Here is a 13978-nt window from a genome sequence, read left to right on the forward strand (position 1 = left end):
AGCCCTGCTGTATCATCACGTGGCCTCCACGCACTCCGGGTCTCCCCTGGGCTCTCTATACCTCCTAGAACCCGACAGGCACCAGTTCCCGGACATTGTTTAGAATTTTCCTGCCATTACTCTATGATTTGCTTCCATCTGAACTTTAGAATTAACTTCTTAGTTATAAATCCTCTTTGGGGGATTATATTAAACTTCTAGACGGTTTCGTGCAGAAGTCTGGCCATCTCCTTCTCCAGAGCAGAGGAGTGGCGGCTGCAGCCGTGGGGGATGGGGACCTGCTCCTCACTTGGGGCTTGGGGCCAGGAGGCCAGAGGGGTCCCACAAGACAGCACGTGAACAGCCGTTTCTGGCCCAGGAGTGCGGCCATTGTGAATCCACTTGCGAATTTCAGCTTCAGGAGGATTCAGAGAGGTTCGTGTAAGGCCTGGGTCTGGTCTCCTCCCTGTCCCAGCGTCACCGCCCGCCCCCAGTGGAGCTGCCATGCTTTGCCCTTTCCTTCCAGGCTTCTCACTTGTGTTTCCCCTTGGTTAGAATTCCTCTTCCTCCGGTTGCCTGTCGCACTCCTATGTACCCTGTAAAGCCCTATGTAGAAACCCCAGTCCCATCAGGAAGCTCATACCTGGGTCTGCTCCAGGTGCTCTTCGAGTGCAGTGTATCATCCAGGCCCCTCACACCTGTGACCTGACCCCCTGCACTGGGAGGCTGTGGCCCGTGTGGCACAGCTCCCCTTGTCCCCTCCAGCCCCCGCCCCCCAGAGGCCTTCCTGGTACCAGCTGCCCCGCCAACGTTGCTGGATCCCGAGGCCCCAGCTGCCCCGCTGGCCCAGGCTGTGTGGCGACTCAGGTCCCGGAGTTAGGTTCCAGGCAGGGCCCTGCTCTTGTCCTTCTTCTCCTCCTCCTGCTTCAGACGTGGGGACGTCTGACGCGTGCCCTGTGACCTCAGAGCTGCCTGAGGAGAGGCCTGGGAGGTGGCTCCGAGGTAAGGGGAAGTGGGTGGGTGAGGAAGGCGTCCTGGGGGAAAGACTGTGACACTTGGAACTGACCCGGGAACGACAGTTGAGAAAACTTCTCAGGTGTCTGGGAACAGGTGACAGGCACCTGCCCATCCAGGTGACGGGTGCCTGGGCTGGGTGGTTCCTCCCAAGATCGCGCCCCTCAGGAGCTTGGAATCCACGGTTCACGTCGTTACAGGCCAAGTCAAGGTGAGCACACGCAGGTCTGCACAGCCACCTCGGTCTGCAAGAGGGCAGGGTGCTGGACCGCCAGTGTCACCCGGCTGGCGGGCCGGTCGGGTGTGTGCTGGCGTGAAGGGGGCAGGGAGCCCGGAGGGGGCTGCAGCCCCTGGGCCGGCTCAGGTGAAGGGAGGGAGCCCTGTCTCCCCGACGTGCTCCCATCTGCAAGAGGCACAGGAGCGGGTGAGACGTGGGGGAGGGGGCTGTCCCTGTGGAGCGAGGGGTCCCGGCCACCTCTGCCCAGCAGCCACACGCTGGCCTGCTCGCTGCAGCAGCAGCAGGGCCGAAGCCCCTCGCCACGGCCGGGCGCCCTGCCCGCACACAGGCGCAGTGGCGGGGAGGCAGCAGACGCAGGGAGGACGCCTGAGGCCCTGCAGACCGAGGCCCGCGGCGGCGGCGTGCTGCTGGGGCTCTGTGTCCAGGGCCCTCTGGTCGGGAATCCCACAGGCAGAGCCCCGGGAAGTGCCCGCGGCCTGAGCCTCAGCACGAAGCAGAGGCCTGGCTTGCGGGCTGTGCTTGCTGCTTGTGGGGCCACCTGGGCCCTGGGCCACAGGCCAGGCCACGTGTGAGAAGGCCACTTGTGTTTCCCTCAGAGGTGTGTCTGCCTCCACAGGCAAGCCCGGCGAGGCCCAGGCTCCACCCACTGTTCCTGTAGATTTACACAAGTACAGATGAGGCCGACACCCACCACCTTCTCCCTGTCCCTTCCCCCAACCACCACAGAGGCTGTGGACACTAAATAATGCTTTCCCAGCACCCCTTGTGGTTGGGGGTGACCATGTGACTGAATTTTGGCTAAAAAGATGGAAATGGAGGTTTGCTAGAGGCTTCTAAGAGGCTTTTGGTTCCTTGTCATGGCTGGTCCTGTCCCTTCTTCCTTCTTGCTGATCCAAATGTTGCTGTGATGTCTGGAGCTTGACAGCCACGTTGTGACTATGAGGCCACAAGCGTGGAGAGAGAGAAATGTAGTATCCTCAGCGTGGTGGTGCTGAGTCTGCCAGAACCAGCAGCTTCCCTCCCAAACGTCTAGATTGGTGAGGAAAATCCACCATTGTTTTCTGATGCTTGCGGCTGAAGATCCAAGTGACACGGGTTTTATGCTGATGTGCAAATGTGAGTCCTGGCCCCAGCAGCTCCTTGAGCTCCAGACTCCTTTTCCAGCAACTGCCTGGTATCTCCACTTGGGTGTCTCAGGACATTTCACACTCAACAGATTTGCTCCCCGCACATCCAGACCTGTCCCCGCCTCATGGTCCCTCCCCCTGCATCCCAGGAAGTCTGTGGTGCAGGGAGGGGACACACTCACTCACTCGGCACATACGAGCTGAGCAGCTTGTACGTGCTGCCCTTCCAGGAACCGAGGAGCTTACACGCTACCGGCAGCGCAGCTGCACCTGCGGCCCCCTCAGGTGGCAGCGTGGCTGAAGGCAGAGACGAGGAGGGGTGGGGTGAGCACTGCTGCAGGGAGGTTGGGGAGACCCCTGCCCCCAGCCCCGGAGCTCAGAGGATGGGGATGGGTCTTGCAGCAACCGGGAAGAACGTCCCCTGCTGACGCCTCGTGAGTGCAGAGGCCCTGGGGCTGGTAGTTTGAGGCACAGGAGGAAGGGCCGTGGCTGGGGTGGGAGGGTGGATGCGGAGGGCCCAGGCGCCGGGGGAGCTGCTGGGAAGACTTATGTCTTCCTGGAGGGTTTCACCAGAGAAGCCTTTTCAATTAAGGGGTTTAATCAAGGGTTTGAGCACTTTGGGCTTCTTAATAAAAGGGTCCTTTGGGCTGCTGAGGGGGAGGGGACCATGGGGGCAGGGACACGGGTGGGGGTACCCAGGCCGCTGGGGTCCAGGAGCGGCATGGGTCAAGACAGCAGGGGCTGGGGGGGCGGGGCCAGAGCAGGTGGAAGGAACTGCAGCCCCTGTGGGTGGGCTGGATTTGGAGGGCAGGGCTGGAGCTGTGGTGTGCACCTTGGTGGCTGCGGTGCCTTTGGACACCCCAGCAGAGATTCGGGGCAAGCCCAGGCTGGGGTGTAGATCTGCGGCGGCTGCAGGTGGGTGACACTTACCCTGAGACCCACTGGGGCGTCCTCTCCCTTTCTCAGTCCGATGTGGCCCTCGGGGTGGGCAAGGGCAGGGATGCCCTCATGGCGAACCCACCGCAGCTCCCTTGTCCCTGCCCAGCTCTGAGGGGCACCCCTTGTCCCAGCCCTGTCTCGTCCCTGATCTGGTCACAGCATCTCCCTTGGATGTCGCGGCCCAGGGAGCACTGCCTGCACCCCACGTGCTGGGCTCCTAGCACCCAGGCAGGCCCCCACGGCTCCCCTCTGGTGGGGCCCCTCCCCCCTTGATGCCTCGCAGTCTCTCCGGGGGCCCTGTGCAGGGTTGGGGACCCCAGACCTGCCTTCACCTCCGCCCGCCAGCTCGCCCCTCTCTGCCCCCTGCCCCAGGGAGTGGGCCCCTCTTGGCTTCCCCTGGCTTCTGAGTCGTGGACCGTGTGGTGGGTGACCCGGTGGGGGTGGAGTCTGAAGGTGCACGCCCATGCCGGCTTCACGCCCTCACCGCGGGGCCCACGGGCCAGCACCCAGGAGGTGCTGGATACAAGCTGCTGCACGGACGATGGGGAGGTGCAGGGGCGGGGATGGGACCCGCGAGGCTGAAGGGCTCCTCCCAGGCCCCTGACCCGGGGCTGAAGGGCTCGCCCCTCCCGCAGGTGCTTCTGGGCCATCCTCCTCCTGGCACTGGCTGCGTTCCTGTTGGCCGGCTTCCCGCACGTGGACGTGGGGCTGCTCATGCCGTGAGTCCCGCGTTGGGTGGCCTGAGGTCTGGGTGCCGTCCCCTCCCAGGGCAGTACCGGGACCCCAGCCTGCCCACCTCCGGGTGGCACCCAGCACTGGCCATGACTGTGGCGGGCCACGCCTCCCTTCTGGGCCTCAGTCTCCCCTCTGTCATGGAGGAGTGGGCTCTTCCTTGTGGTCACCCAGCCTCCTGGGGGCCTCCCAGTGTCTCCTGTGGTCAGTACGCTGCCCAGGCCTCTGGGCAGGGCTGCGGGAGGGTTGAATCTGGGCCCGGGCTGGGGATGTCTTGGGCAGATCTGCTGTGTGCAGAGGCTGACCGGGAGGCGGGGCTGGGGAGGTCAGGACTGCCGCTCCCTGCTCGTTGGTGGGATGGCCTCTGTGAAGCCCAGGGCAGGGTCCACACTGACGGCCACCCAGGCCCAGGGCTTCCGCCTGGCCAGGCTGCTGGGAGGACCCTCCAGCCCCGGGCCACCCCCACCCCGCTGATGTCCACAGGAGAGGGGGGGTGCCAAAGCCCCTGGGTATCTTTGCCCCCCGATTGTCCCCAGGGCTGGCACAAGCCTCTGGACCCTGTCCCCCGCCCCCTGGGTCACTCTACAGCCCCGTTTGGGGGCAGGGAGGGCACCTGTTGCTCCAGGCTGGCGTCCATAGCTGGGTGGATGCCACGGTGGGGTTCAGGAGTGGACACCCGCATCCACACCCGCCCGCGGTGAGGTTGGCCGCTCCCGGCATGAAGGGTCAGCCAAGACCCGCCGGCCGCGTGGCCTGGGTCGCAGGGCCAGAGCCACCCCGGTGCCCTCAGAGCCAGACAGGAGGTCGGGGGGTAGAGGGGGTGCGAGGGCCTGGGAGCCCAGCCCGCAGGGTGCGGGCGCAGGCGGGGCAGCCCCTGAGGGAGCGACGGTGTCTGTGCCGGTGGCGCCCGCGGGCTGCAGCGCCGGCTCTCCAGGTCAAGGGGGGCACAGCGACGGGGCTGGACGGGGGCGTCAGCAGTCGGGAGTGCAGGGTGGGGGCGCACGGGGGCGGAGACGGTCTGAGGGCCTCCAGGCTCAGGGGGGCTGGCTGGGGGCCTCTGGGCCGGGGGCGCCGGGGCGCCCTGGCGATGGCGGCTGCGCTCTCCCTCCAGCCGCCTCGGGGGCCAGGCCGAGGGGCCCCCCGTCACCAACGTCATGTTCCTCAAGACCCACAAGACGGCCAGCAGCGCCGTGCTCAACATCCTCTACCGCTTCGCCGAGACGCACAAGCTGTCGGCCGCGCTGCCCGCCGGCGGCCTCTTCCACCTGGGCTACCCCTGGCTCTTCCTGGCGCGCTACGTGGAGGGCGTGGAGCAGGGCGGCCCCGAGCAGCGCTTCAACATCCTGTGCAACCACCTGAGGTTCAACCTGCCCGAGGTGGGCTGGGGGCGGGGCTCATGGGGCGGGGCTCCGGTGGGGCGGGGCCAGGGGCGGGGCTCCCGGGGCGGGGCACAGGGGCGGGGCTCGGGGCGGGGTCCCGGGGCGGGGGTCCTGGGGGCGGGGCTCCTTGGCTTTGCCGTGTGACCATCTGGGACCGCACAGGCTGACGCCTTGGGGGTGTGCGCCGGCAGGGACCGGGCTGGAGCCTCGCATGGGGGCTGGTGAGGCACAAGCAGCCCCCGCAGCCCCCTCCCCGGCTGCCAGTCGCCTGCGGCGGGCACCCCAGGGTCTGCCGCGCTCTCCCGCTTCTTCTCTCGCCTCCTCCTGGTTCCCAAGCGCACCAGCTCGTCCCACCCCAGGCCCTTTGCACGTGCTGTCCCCTTTGCCAGGGAGGCTCTTCACAGCCTTCTCAGGGTCATTCGGGTCTCAGCTAACCCTCGTCCCCAGGTCTTCTCTGACCTCCTTCCCAAACGCTTACCGGGGTGGGGGGGGGGGAAGGTAGGGGGGAGGGGCATGGCCCGGTTCAGGTGTTTTAGGGTCACTCCGATGCTGGTGGAAGAGTGGCGGGCAGGGGAGCCAGGCGGCTGGACTGGATACAGGGAAGCCGGTGGGGGCAGGAGGTGGGGCAGAGGGCAGGGGGCAGGTTCAGGTGTGCTGCGGGGTGGAGGGCGCGGGGGGAGACACCGCCTGCCTCGGGGGCGCCCCGAAGGAGCCCGGAGCCCCACCAACCCTTCCCGTGCTGTCTCCTAACAGGTGCAGAAAGTCATGCCCAACGACACCTTCTACTTTTCCATCCTCAGAAACCCCGTCTTCCAGCTGGAGTCCTCCTTCATCTACTACAAGGACTACGCCCCTGCCTTCAAGGGCGTCGCCAGCCTGGAAGACTTCCTGGCCTCGCCGTGGACCTACTACAACCGGAGCCAGGGCTTGCGCAATGCCCACGCCAGGAACAACATGTGGTTCGACCTGGGCTTCGACAACGACGCGCAGCCCGAGGAGGGCTACGTGCGCGCGCGCCTCGCCGAGACGGAGCGGCGCTTCCAGCTGGTGCTCATCGCCGAGCACTTCGACGAGTCCATGGTGCTGCTGCGCCGCCGGCTGCGCTGGCGGCTGGACGACGTGGTCGCCTTCAGACTCAACGCGCGCAGCCCGCGCAGCGTCACCAGCCTGACGCCTGCGGGCCGGGAGCGCGCCAAGCGCTGGTGCTCCCTGGACTGGCGCCTGTACCAGCACTTCAACCGCACCTTCTGGGCGCAGGTGCGCGCCGAGCTGGGCCCGCGGCGGCTGCGCTCCGAGGTGGAGCGGCTGCGGGAGCGGCGGCGCGAGCTGGTGGCCCTGTGCCTGGAAGATGGCGAGCCCAAGAACCAGTCTCAGATCACCGACCGCTGGCTGCGCCCCCACCAGTCGGGCAAGGCCGACATCCTGGGCTACAACCTCAGGCCAGGCCTGGACAGCCAGACGCTGCAGATGTGTCAGAGGATGGTCATGCCCGAGGTCCAGTACATGGCGCACCTGTACGCCCTGCAGTTCCCAGGCAAGCCCCCCAAGAGCATCCCCTTCCTGGGGGCCTAGAGGGATGTGCCGGGGACTCTGGCCTCTCCCCTGCCGTCCCTGGGAGGCCCTAGGCGCCGCCTCAGGCTCAGAAGGGGGTCTCGGGTGGCCCGGGGACACGGGTCCTGCCAGACCACTGGTCCTCAGGGGGAAGATGACCCTGAAGGTAAAGAGACCACCTGTGATCCATCCTCCTGGAGGCGACCTCTTTGGTGAGGACCCCAAATATAGGACACTAGGCACACCTGGAGTGATGTGAACCTATCCCTCAAATATACAAGGCCTACCAGGGAGGAAGTTGAGGGGTATTTTTTTGTTTTTTTTTTTTTGGCACATGGGCTTAGTTGCTCCGTGGCATGTGGGATCTTCCTGGAGCTGGGATCGAACCCGTGACCTCTGCATTGTCAGGCAGATTCTTAACCACTGCGCCACCTAGGAAGCCCCTTGAGGGGTATTTAATGACATGCCAGCACACTGTCCCTCAGAAGGTCAGGCGCCCAGGGGATCTGGAGGGCTTGGATTCCTGAGGCACTCAGAGCAACCCCCTGGCGTTTCCCAGCCATGGGGTCACTGACGCTGGTTCAGCGCCCACGGGCGGTGCTTTGAACATGGGCCTGGGGAGCTGGGTTTGGAAGGGCTTGTATGTGGCTTATGTCCAACTGAAGAATGGTTTTGGACTGAGAAATGTTAGAATTGCCTGCGAGACAAATGGTCGAGCCAGAACACAGGCTGAAGGTCAGCGCCGCAGCTCTGCGTTGGGACGGCCCCTCCTCCCTGAATGTCCAGTGAAGGAGAAAACCTGCTGGAGAGCTTGCGTGGGCCGCTGCACCCTTGGTTGCCATGGAGACCACACTGCATGCACGCCCAGCGGAGGGAGGCTTCCAGGCAGCCCTCTCTGTCAGTTGCGGGGAGGGAGTGCGGGTGCCCTGCCTAGCAGAACGAGATGCCCGGCTGCTTGGGGGCCCAGCGGCTAGAGCAGGGTGCACACATGCAGCGCCCTGCGCTCTAAGCCCTGAGAACAGCGGGGCTCCTGGAGCACCCGAGACACAACGCCACTTTCCCACGTGCAGACGTGAGGCCCAGCCTGGCCCGTCCACCTGGTCCTGGGTTCCCTTCCCCCCACGTGCGGCCCTCAGCCCTGAAGACCCTGGCAGCTGCTCAGGTGCTCCCGCGTCTGGGCATGTCCACGCTTTTCAGGGGAATCAGCGTTTCAGAGAAAAGGGGGCTCCCGCCCACAGAACAGGCAGCAGCTCCCTGGGACACAATTTAATGCAGGGACTTTAAGAAGAATGAATTTGCAGTAAGATTATAGGACATACTGCAGCGAATTTGAGAATAAAGAAGAACATTTGGAAACAGAAAAAATGACTTCTGAAAAAATGGAATAGAGACCATGAAGGGTAGACGGATACTGTAGAGAGCCAGGGTCAGCCTGGAGACCCTCTGGAGGCTCCTCCACCCTCCACCCTCCACCCAGAGGAAAATGCAAAGAAGGAAATTCCAAGGCGAGTGGAGACGGGGAGTCAGACCCAGGGGGAGCCAACTCGCTAGGAATCTGGGAAGGAGAGCAAGGGCCACAGATAAGAACCATAGCAGGGGGCTTCCCTGGGGGTCCAGTGGTTAAGAATCCGCCTTCTAATGCAGGGGATGAAGGTCCGATCCCTGGCTGGGGAACCAAGATCCCACATGCCGCGGGGCAACTAAGCCTGTGCGCCGTAGAGCCTGCGCACCGCAGCTACTGAGCCCATGTGCTCTGGAGCCCACGCGTCACAGCTAGAGAGAAGCCTGCGTACTGCAATGAAAGATCCCACGTGCTGCAACAAAGACCCGATACAGAAAAAAAAAAAAAAAAAAAAAAGAACCTATAGCCGAACAAAGAATGGGAAAAATGACCCCTATTTAAAGAAAGACTCAAATCGAATCACTGCCCTGAACATCAGGCAGCTCTACCAACCCCCAAAGAGAACAGGCTCCCCCCCCAGCTGACGCGGGCAGGCGGGCGAGCCCAGGATGAGTAGGAGCGCTGCTGCTGCTTCGTACAGAGAGCCGGCTGGCTCGAGAGGGCGGGTGCAGACCACCACCTTCGCCCCTGGGGCTGGGGCCGCAGACGTGGGCCCGTGCGCAGCGGCACGGCAACTGTAGACGTTCAATGGCAGTTTCTTTGGCTTTGAGGTGGCAGGAATGTAAACTGGCACCGTCTTTTGGAGGAAACATTGGGGGTATTTATCACAACGTAACGCGCACGTGGTTTGTGACCTCTCTAGTTGTCCATCCGAAAAGAGTGTTTAAAATGCTGAGTCCTACGCAGCCAATAAAGCTGGGAGTGCAGAGTCTGTGAGTCTCCTTTCTGGAGGGGCATCTCCAGGCCTTGTGATGCAGGGGTCAGGGTTGGTGAGCGGGGCTGCGGGTGACCGGGATGGGGTGTGCTTGTCCCAGCCAGCGGGGCCCATGGAGTGGGGGAAGCCGGGGAGGCAGACTGATTTTTCAAGAGAAGCTGTAAATACAGGTTTAATGTGAAATCTCCATATTTAAAAATGCTGGCATCTAACTAACACAGTAAAACCCCTGAGAGAGGGACCAAGGCATGTGTGTGTTGGGGGGGCCTCCCTCCGTGGGCCCTGGGCACCCTGGTTACACAGCCCTGCCCCGGCTGGGGGGCTTCAAACAGGTGACGCGGGGACATGGAGGCCCCGTTTCCGCGGGCCTAGCTGCTCAGCAGGCAGCCTGTGAGATGGCACCCGGCTGGGACTTGGGGTACCGGAAAGGAAGGTGGACCCTGCCTTCTGCTTTGGCTGGGGCTCGAGAGGCGGGAGGCTGTGTTAACTGTTCCTTCACACTGTCTTCCTCTTTCCGTTAATGGCAGACCCCTGGGCTTTTATGTGGGCTCCAGCTGCTGGCTGGGGACGTCCCAGGGCCCCTGGGAGGGCAGAAGTGATGTGTGCCCTGTCTGAGCCACCTCCGTCGAGCGGCTGCCACAGTGCCGCCGCCTGCCCGGCCGTGGGCGGCTGGTGCCCGGCTCCGGTGCGTGGCCATGGCAGGGGGAGACGGTGGCCCAGACACAGGGGCAGGATGTGGAGCTGCAGCCCCGTGAGGGCCAACGGGGCCGGCATCCTGGGGGCAGAGGGAGTGGCAGGCGGGCACCTGGGTCGCGGCGTGAAGGATCACAGAGCCTCACGTGGTCTCTCGTGAAGGGCGCCTCTGGGGGCAGCCGATGCCCGCGTCCCCCACGGAGGTGCGCTGCGGCCCCTGGCAGCGGCCTGTCCCCCGCACAGCCTCGCTGGAGGCCGCGCACGCAAGGTGGAGCCAGTCGACAGCAGAGGAGCCCTGAGTGGCCCTGTCCTGGCGCTGCCCCTCCTGCATGCCCTTCTGCACCCCCGCCCCTTTCTGTGCTGCACCAAAGTCGCATGGCTGGCGGGACGGTCCTGGGTCCTGACGCAGCCCTGGGGCGCAGCCAGCTCCCGGCTCCTGGCCACCCAGTGGGCCCTTGTCTCTGCCCGCGAGCGGGTCGGAGAGGCAAGTGCTCCTGCAGCGGCCCTACAGCCAGCTCTGCGGTGCCCGGTGAGTCCCCTCCCTGCTCACCTCCATCCCCAGCCCTCAGGGGCCAGGACCTGCCCCCCTTAGGGCTGAGGGCCGTGGGCTTGTGCACGGAAGGCCCTCAGCCAGAGACGCTACATGGGTCCCCCAGTGGGACGATTTCCTGCAGGATCCCGGGGTAGATCTAGAGGATGGGGTGGATGCAGGCTGGGTGTCGGGGCCCTGCCCCAGCAAGCACGATCACATGGCCCACAGGTGACGCTCCGCCAGGCGGAAGTGTCTGTAATTGCGTCTTTGGCCTGGACGGGGCACAGGACGCCCGGGTCAGGCTGGTGGCCCGTCCCGAGGTGACAGAGCCAGGTCAGCCCGTCGTGTGTGCAAAGGGCCTGCGCCCTTCGTATGCGTGCGTGCCACCGCCCCCAGGCTGAGTGTGCCCAGTGCCAGCAGGCCCACAGGACCAACGTGCTGGCCCGGAGGGAGGCTGTGGGGCAGGTGGCCGGGCTGGCTCGTGCGGAGCCCAGACAGGACCGGCCCCTGCTGGGGCGGCACGATCCCCAAAGGCCTGCCTGGACCCAGGGCCGGCGGCCCAGACGGTCTCAGAGGTCCCATCTCCTCCCCAGGCCTCAGTGCCCCTTCTGTGCTGCATCGCTCCTTGGGGGGGTGCTGCTGCGGAGGGGAGGTGGGCACGGGGACTTGCGGTGCTGGCTGCCCTGAACGCTGGGACACAGCCGTCCTGGTCACGCCAAGCCCCTGGAACCTGCTGCACTGGCTGAACTGGGTGGGCGGGGGCAGCGGCTGGGGAGGCCTGCTCCCGCTTCTGGACTGAGGGCCCCTGAGGCTCCGGGGCTCTGCAGAAACCCAGGGCCCGGTGCGGGCGCGGGTGCTCTGAGTGCCCCGCAGCCCCGTCCTGCTCTGTGCAGGGAGCAGACTGGCCAGCTGGCCTCTGGAGCCTCCATCCCTGCCGCCCCGTCCCGCGGCAGAGGCTGCGCCTGAGCCCCTGCTTCTGCGGGCTCCAGCTCCCGGTGGTCCCAGGCCCTGCGGAGCCAGCCAAGTAGGGGGGGTAGGTGGGCGCGCCGCGGATGCGGGGGGGATGGGGGGGCCCGAGCGGGGAGGGGGTCGCGTGGGTGGGGGGCAACCTGGGATTCTGCACCGCGGGGGGTCTGCACCCAGGGCAGTGGGGGGGGATCGGGCAGGAGGTCCCGCTCCACCCCGCACCCAGCCTAAGCGCCACCGCCGTTTGCGGGCCCCCCCCCACCCAGTCCCCGGACCCCTCAGCCCTGTGCCCAGCGGCCTCTGTCATTCGGCCGAGCCTGTCTCTGTCTGGGCACGGAGGTACCTCCTGGCCCCGCACCCTGGCTGAGCCATCTCTTTTACGCTTCCTCCTCACCTCACCCGGGGGCCCAGCCCAAGGTTGCCGCCGGATATGTCGGCTTGACCCCAAAGCTTTCCCTCTACTCTTGCTGCCCGTTCCCCAAGGGCCTGACCACCCACTGCCCTCTGGGGGCCCCCCCCGACCCTGGTGCCTGCACGCTGAGCCAGGGGTCTCCCGGGCCCTGGCCGGCAGGAGCTGAACAGAGGGGAGGGGCAGGCTCCCAGACGCAGACAGGACACGGCGGCTCTAAAGGGCCGCCTGCGGGTGCGGACCCCACCCAGGGGACTTGAGCCCATGGCCAGGAGGGGCTGTCCGGACCTCCTGTCCTCAGCTCCCCTCTGTCTGGGCGGTGTGCACCCTCGGGGGCTGGCCGCCTGCTCCCCCGCTGGAACCTGGCGGAGCGGCCTGCCTGGGCCCCTGGCGCCTGCTGCCGACACAGAGGCCTGTGCGGCCCGGGGGAGGGGGGCCGGAAGGCGCGGAGGGTGCGGGCACAGCGAGGGGATGGCGTCCTGAGCTGTCCCCTCATCTGAGGCGCTGGCTCCCTACGCCCCCGGTCCCCCGGGGGGTGCTGCCTGGCCTCCGCCCCGGCTGCCCCCTCCTGGGGTCACTCACCACCCCCCTCCCTGCAGACTGGGCCACGTTCGCTGTCGGCCCTGGCCCAGGCGTCCAGCTGCGCGCCGGCCGCCTGCTGGTGCCGGCTTACACCTACCGCGTGGACCGGCGAGCGTGCTTCGGCAAGATCTGCAGGACCGGCCCCCACTCCTTCGCCTTCTACAGCGATGACCATGGCCGCACCTGGCACCACGGGGGCCTCGTGCCCAACCTGCACTAGGGCGCGTGCCAGTTGGCTGTGCTGGACAGCGGGCAGGCCGGCGGCGTCCTCTACTACAATGCCCGGAGCCCTCTGGGCAGCCGCGTGCAGGCACTCAGGGTAGACGACGGCGTCTCCTTCCTGCCTGGGGAGCTGGTACCCACCCTGGCCGAGACGGCCCGGGGCTGCCAGGGCGGCATCGTGGGCTTTCCGGCCCCGCCCTCCAGCAGGCCGAGGGGTGAGGGGTGGTCCGTGGGCCCCAGGAACCCCCTCCACCCTCCACGCCTCTGTCCTGGGGCCCAGGAACCCCCAGAGGAGGGCGCTGGGCACATCCAAGGGGGCGGGGGGCTGGGTGGGACAGAGGGGTGTGGGGATGGGCCCGGGCTCGGTGGGAACCGGGCGGCCTGGACCCCAGAGCTGCTGGGGCCCCCCGCGGCCTCGTCTCAGAGCCACGCGTGGCTGCTGTATTCCCACCCGGTGGGGCACAGGGCGCGGCTCCGCATGGGCATCTGCCTGAGCCGGCCCCCCCGGCCCCCCACAGCTGGACGGAGCCCTGGGTGATCCACGAGGGCCCCCGCGGCTACTCTGACCTGGCGTCCATCGGGCCCACCCCCAAGGGGTCCCTGACCTCCGCCTGCCTGTACGAGAGCGAGAGCGTGGCCTCCCACGAGGAGATCTCCTTCTGCACGTTCTCCCTGCGGGAGGTCCTGGAGAACGTGAGGGCGGGCGGCGGGCGGCCCAGCCTCGGGGACAAGCCTCCGGGGCGCCGCCAGCCCTCCTGCTGGGCCCCTGGCCAGGCCTGGCCCCGGGGGCCCAGCAGGAGGGGGAGGAGAGCTGGGCTGGCGGATGCTGGGGGGGGTGGCAGGGCGGGGGGGGGGCTCGGCGTGACCCCAGGTCTGGACGGGGCTCCAGCCTCGAGAGGCGCCTTTGCTCCCTGGCTTCTCGGTGGAGTCGTGAGGGCGAGTCTTTGTGAAGGAGCTCGTGAAGTACACGGGAGTCCCGCTGCACTCATCTCCAAGCAGGGCCGGTCTTTAGGCAGGCGGTGTGCAGCCGGGGGGCGGGGGCAGCGGTGGCCGTGGACGGACCCCAGGTGGCCCGCACCGCCCCTTCCCCAGGCTGACAGCGGGGGTGGGGGGGCGCGGGGGTGGGAGCGTGGTGCCGGGACCCCCGGGTTAGCGCAGGGTGCTGGGTCGTCCACACTGTTTCCTCTTTAATCTTGCTCTGCCCACTGCCCTCTGGCTTGTGAACAAGAAATAAAAGGGTCCTGCGCGTCTGTCCCGGGGGGTCTCTCATCAGTTCTTT

At 66.3% G+C, this 13978-nt stretch overlaps 1 protein-coding gene across 1 annotated transcript; it reads left to right on the forward strand.

Moving 5' to 3' along the window:
- The first annotated feature begins 3838 nt into the window (after positions 1-3838).
- GAL3ST2 (galactose-3-O-sulfotransferase 2) lies at positions 3839-6980 on the forward strand. Its single transcript, XM_057746528.1, has 4 exons — positions 3839-3846; positions 3933-4016; positions 5141-5405; positions 6162-6980. Exons 1-4 carry the CDS (start codon positions 3839-3841, stop codon positions 6978-6980), a joined length of 1176 nt encoding a protein of 391 aa, XP_057602511.1.
- The last annotated feature ends 6998 nt before the right edge of the window (positions 6981-13978 follow it).

Source organism: Hippopotamus amphibius, chromosome 8 (assembly GCF_030028045.1).
Source record: "Hippopotamus amphibius kiboko isolate mHipAmp2 chromosome 8, mHipAmp2.hap2, whole genome shotgun sequence".
NCBI lineage: Eukaryota > Metazoa > Chordata > Mammalia > Artiodactyla > Hippopotamidae > Hippopotamus > Hippopotamus amphibius.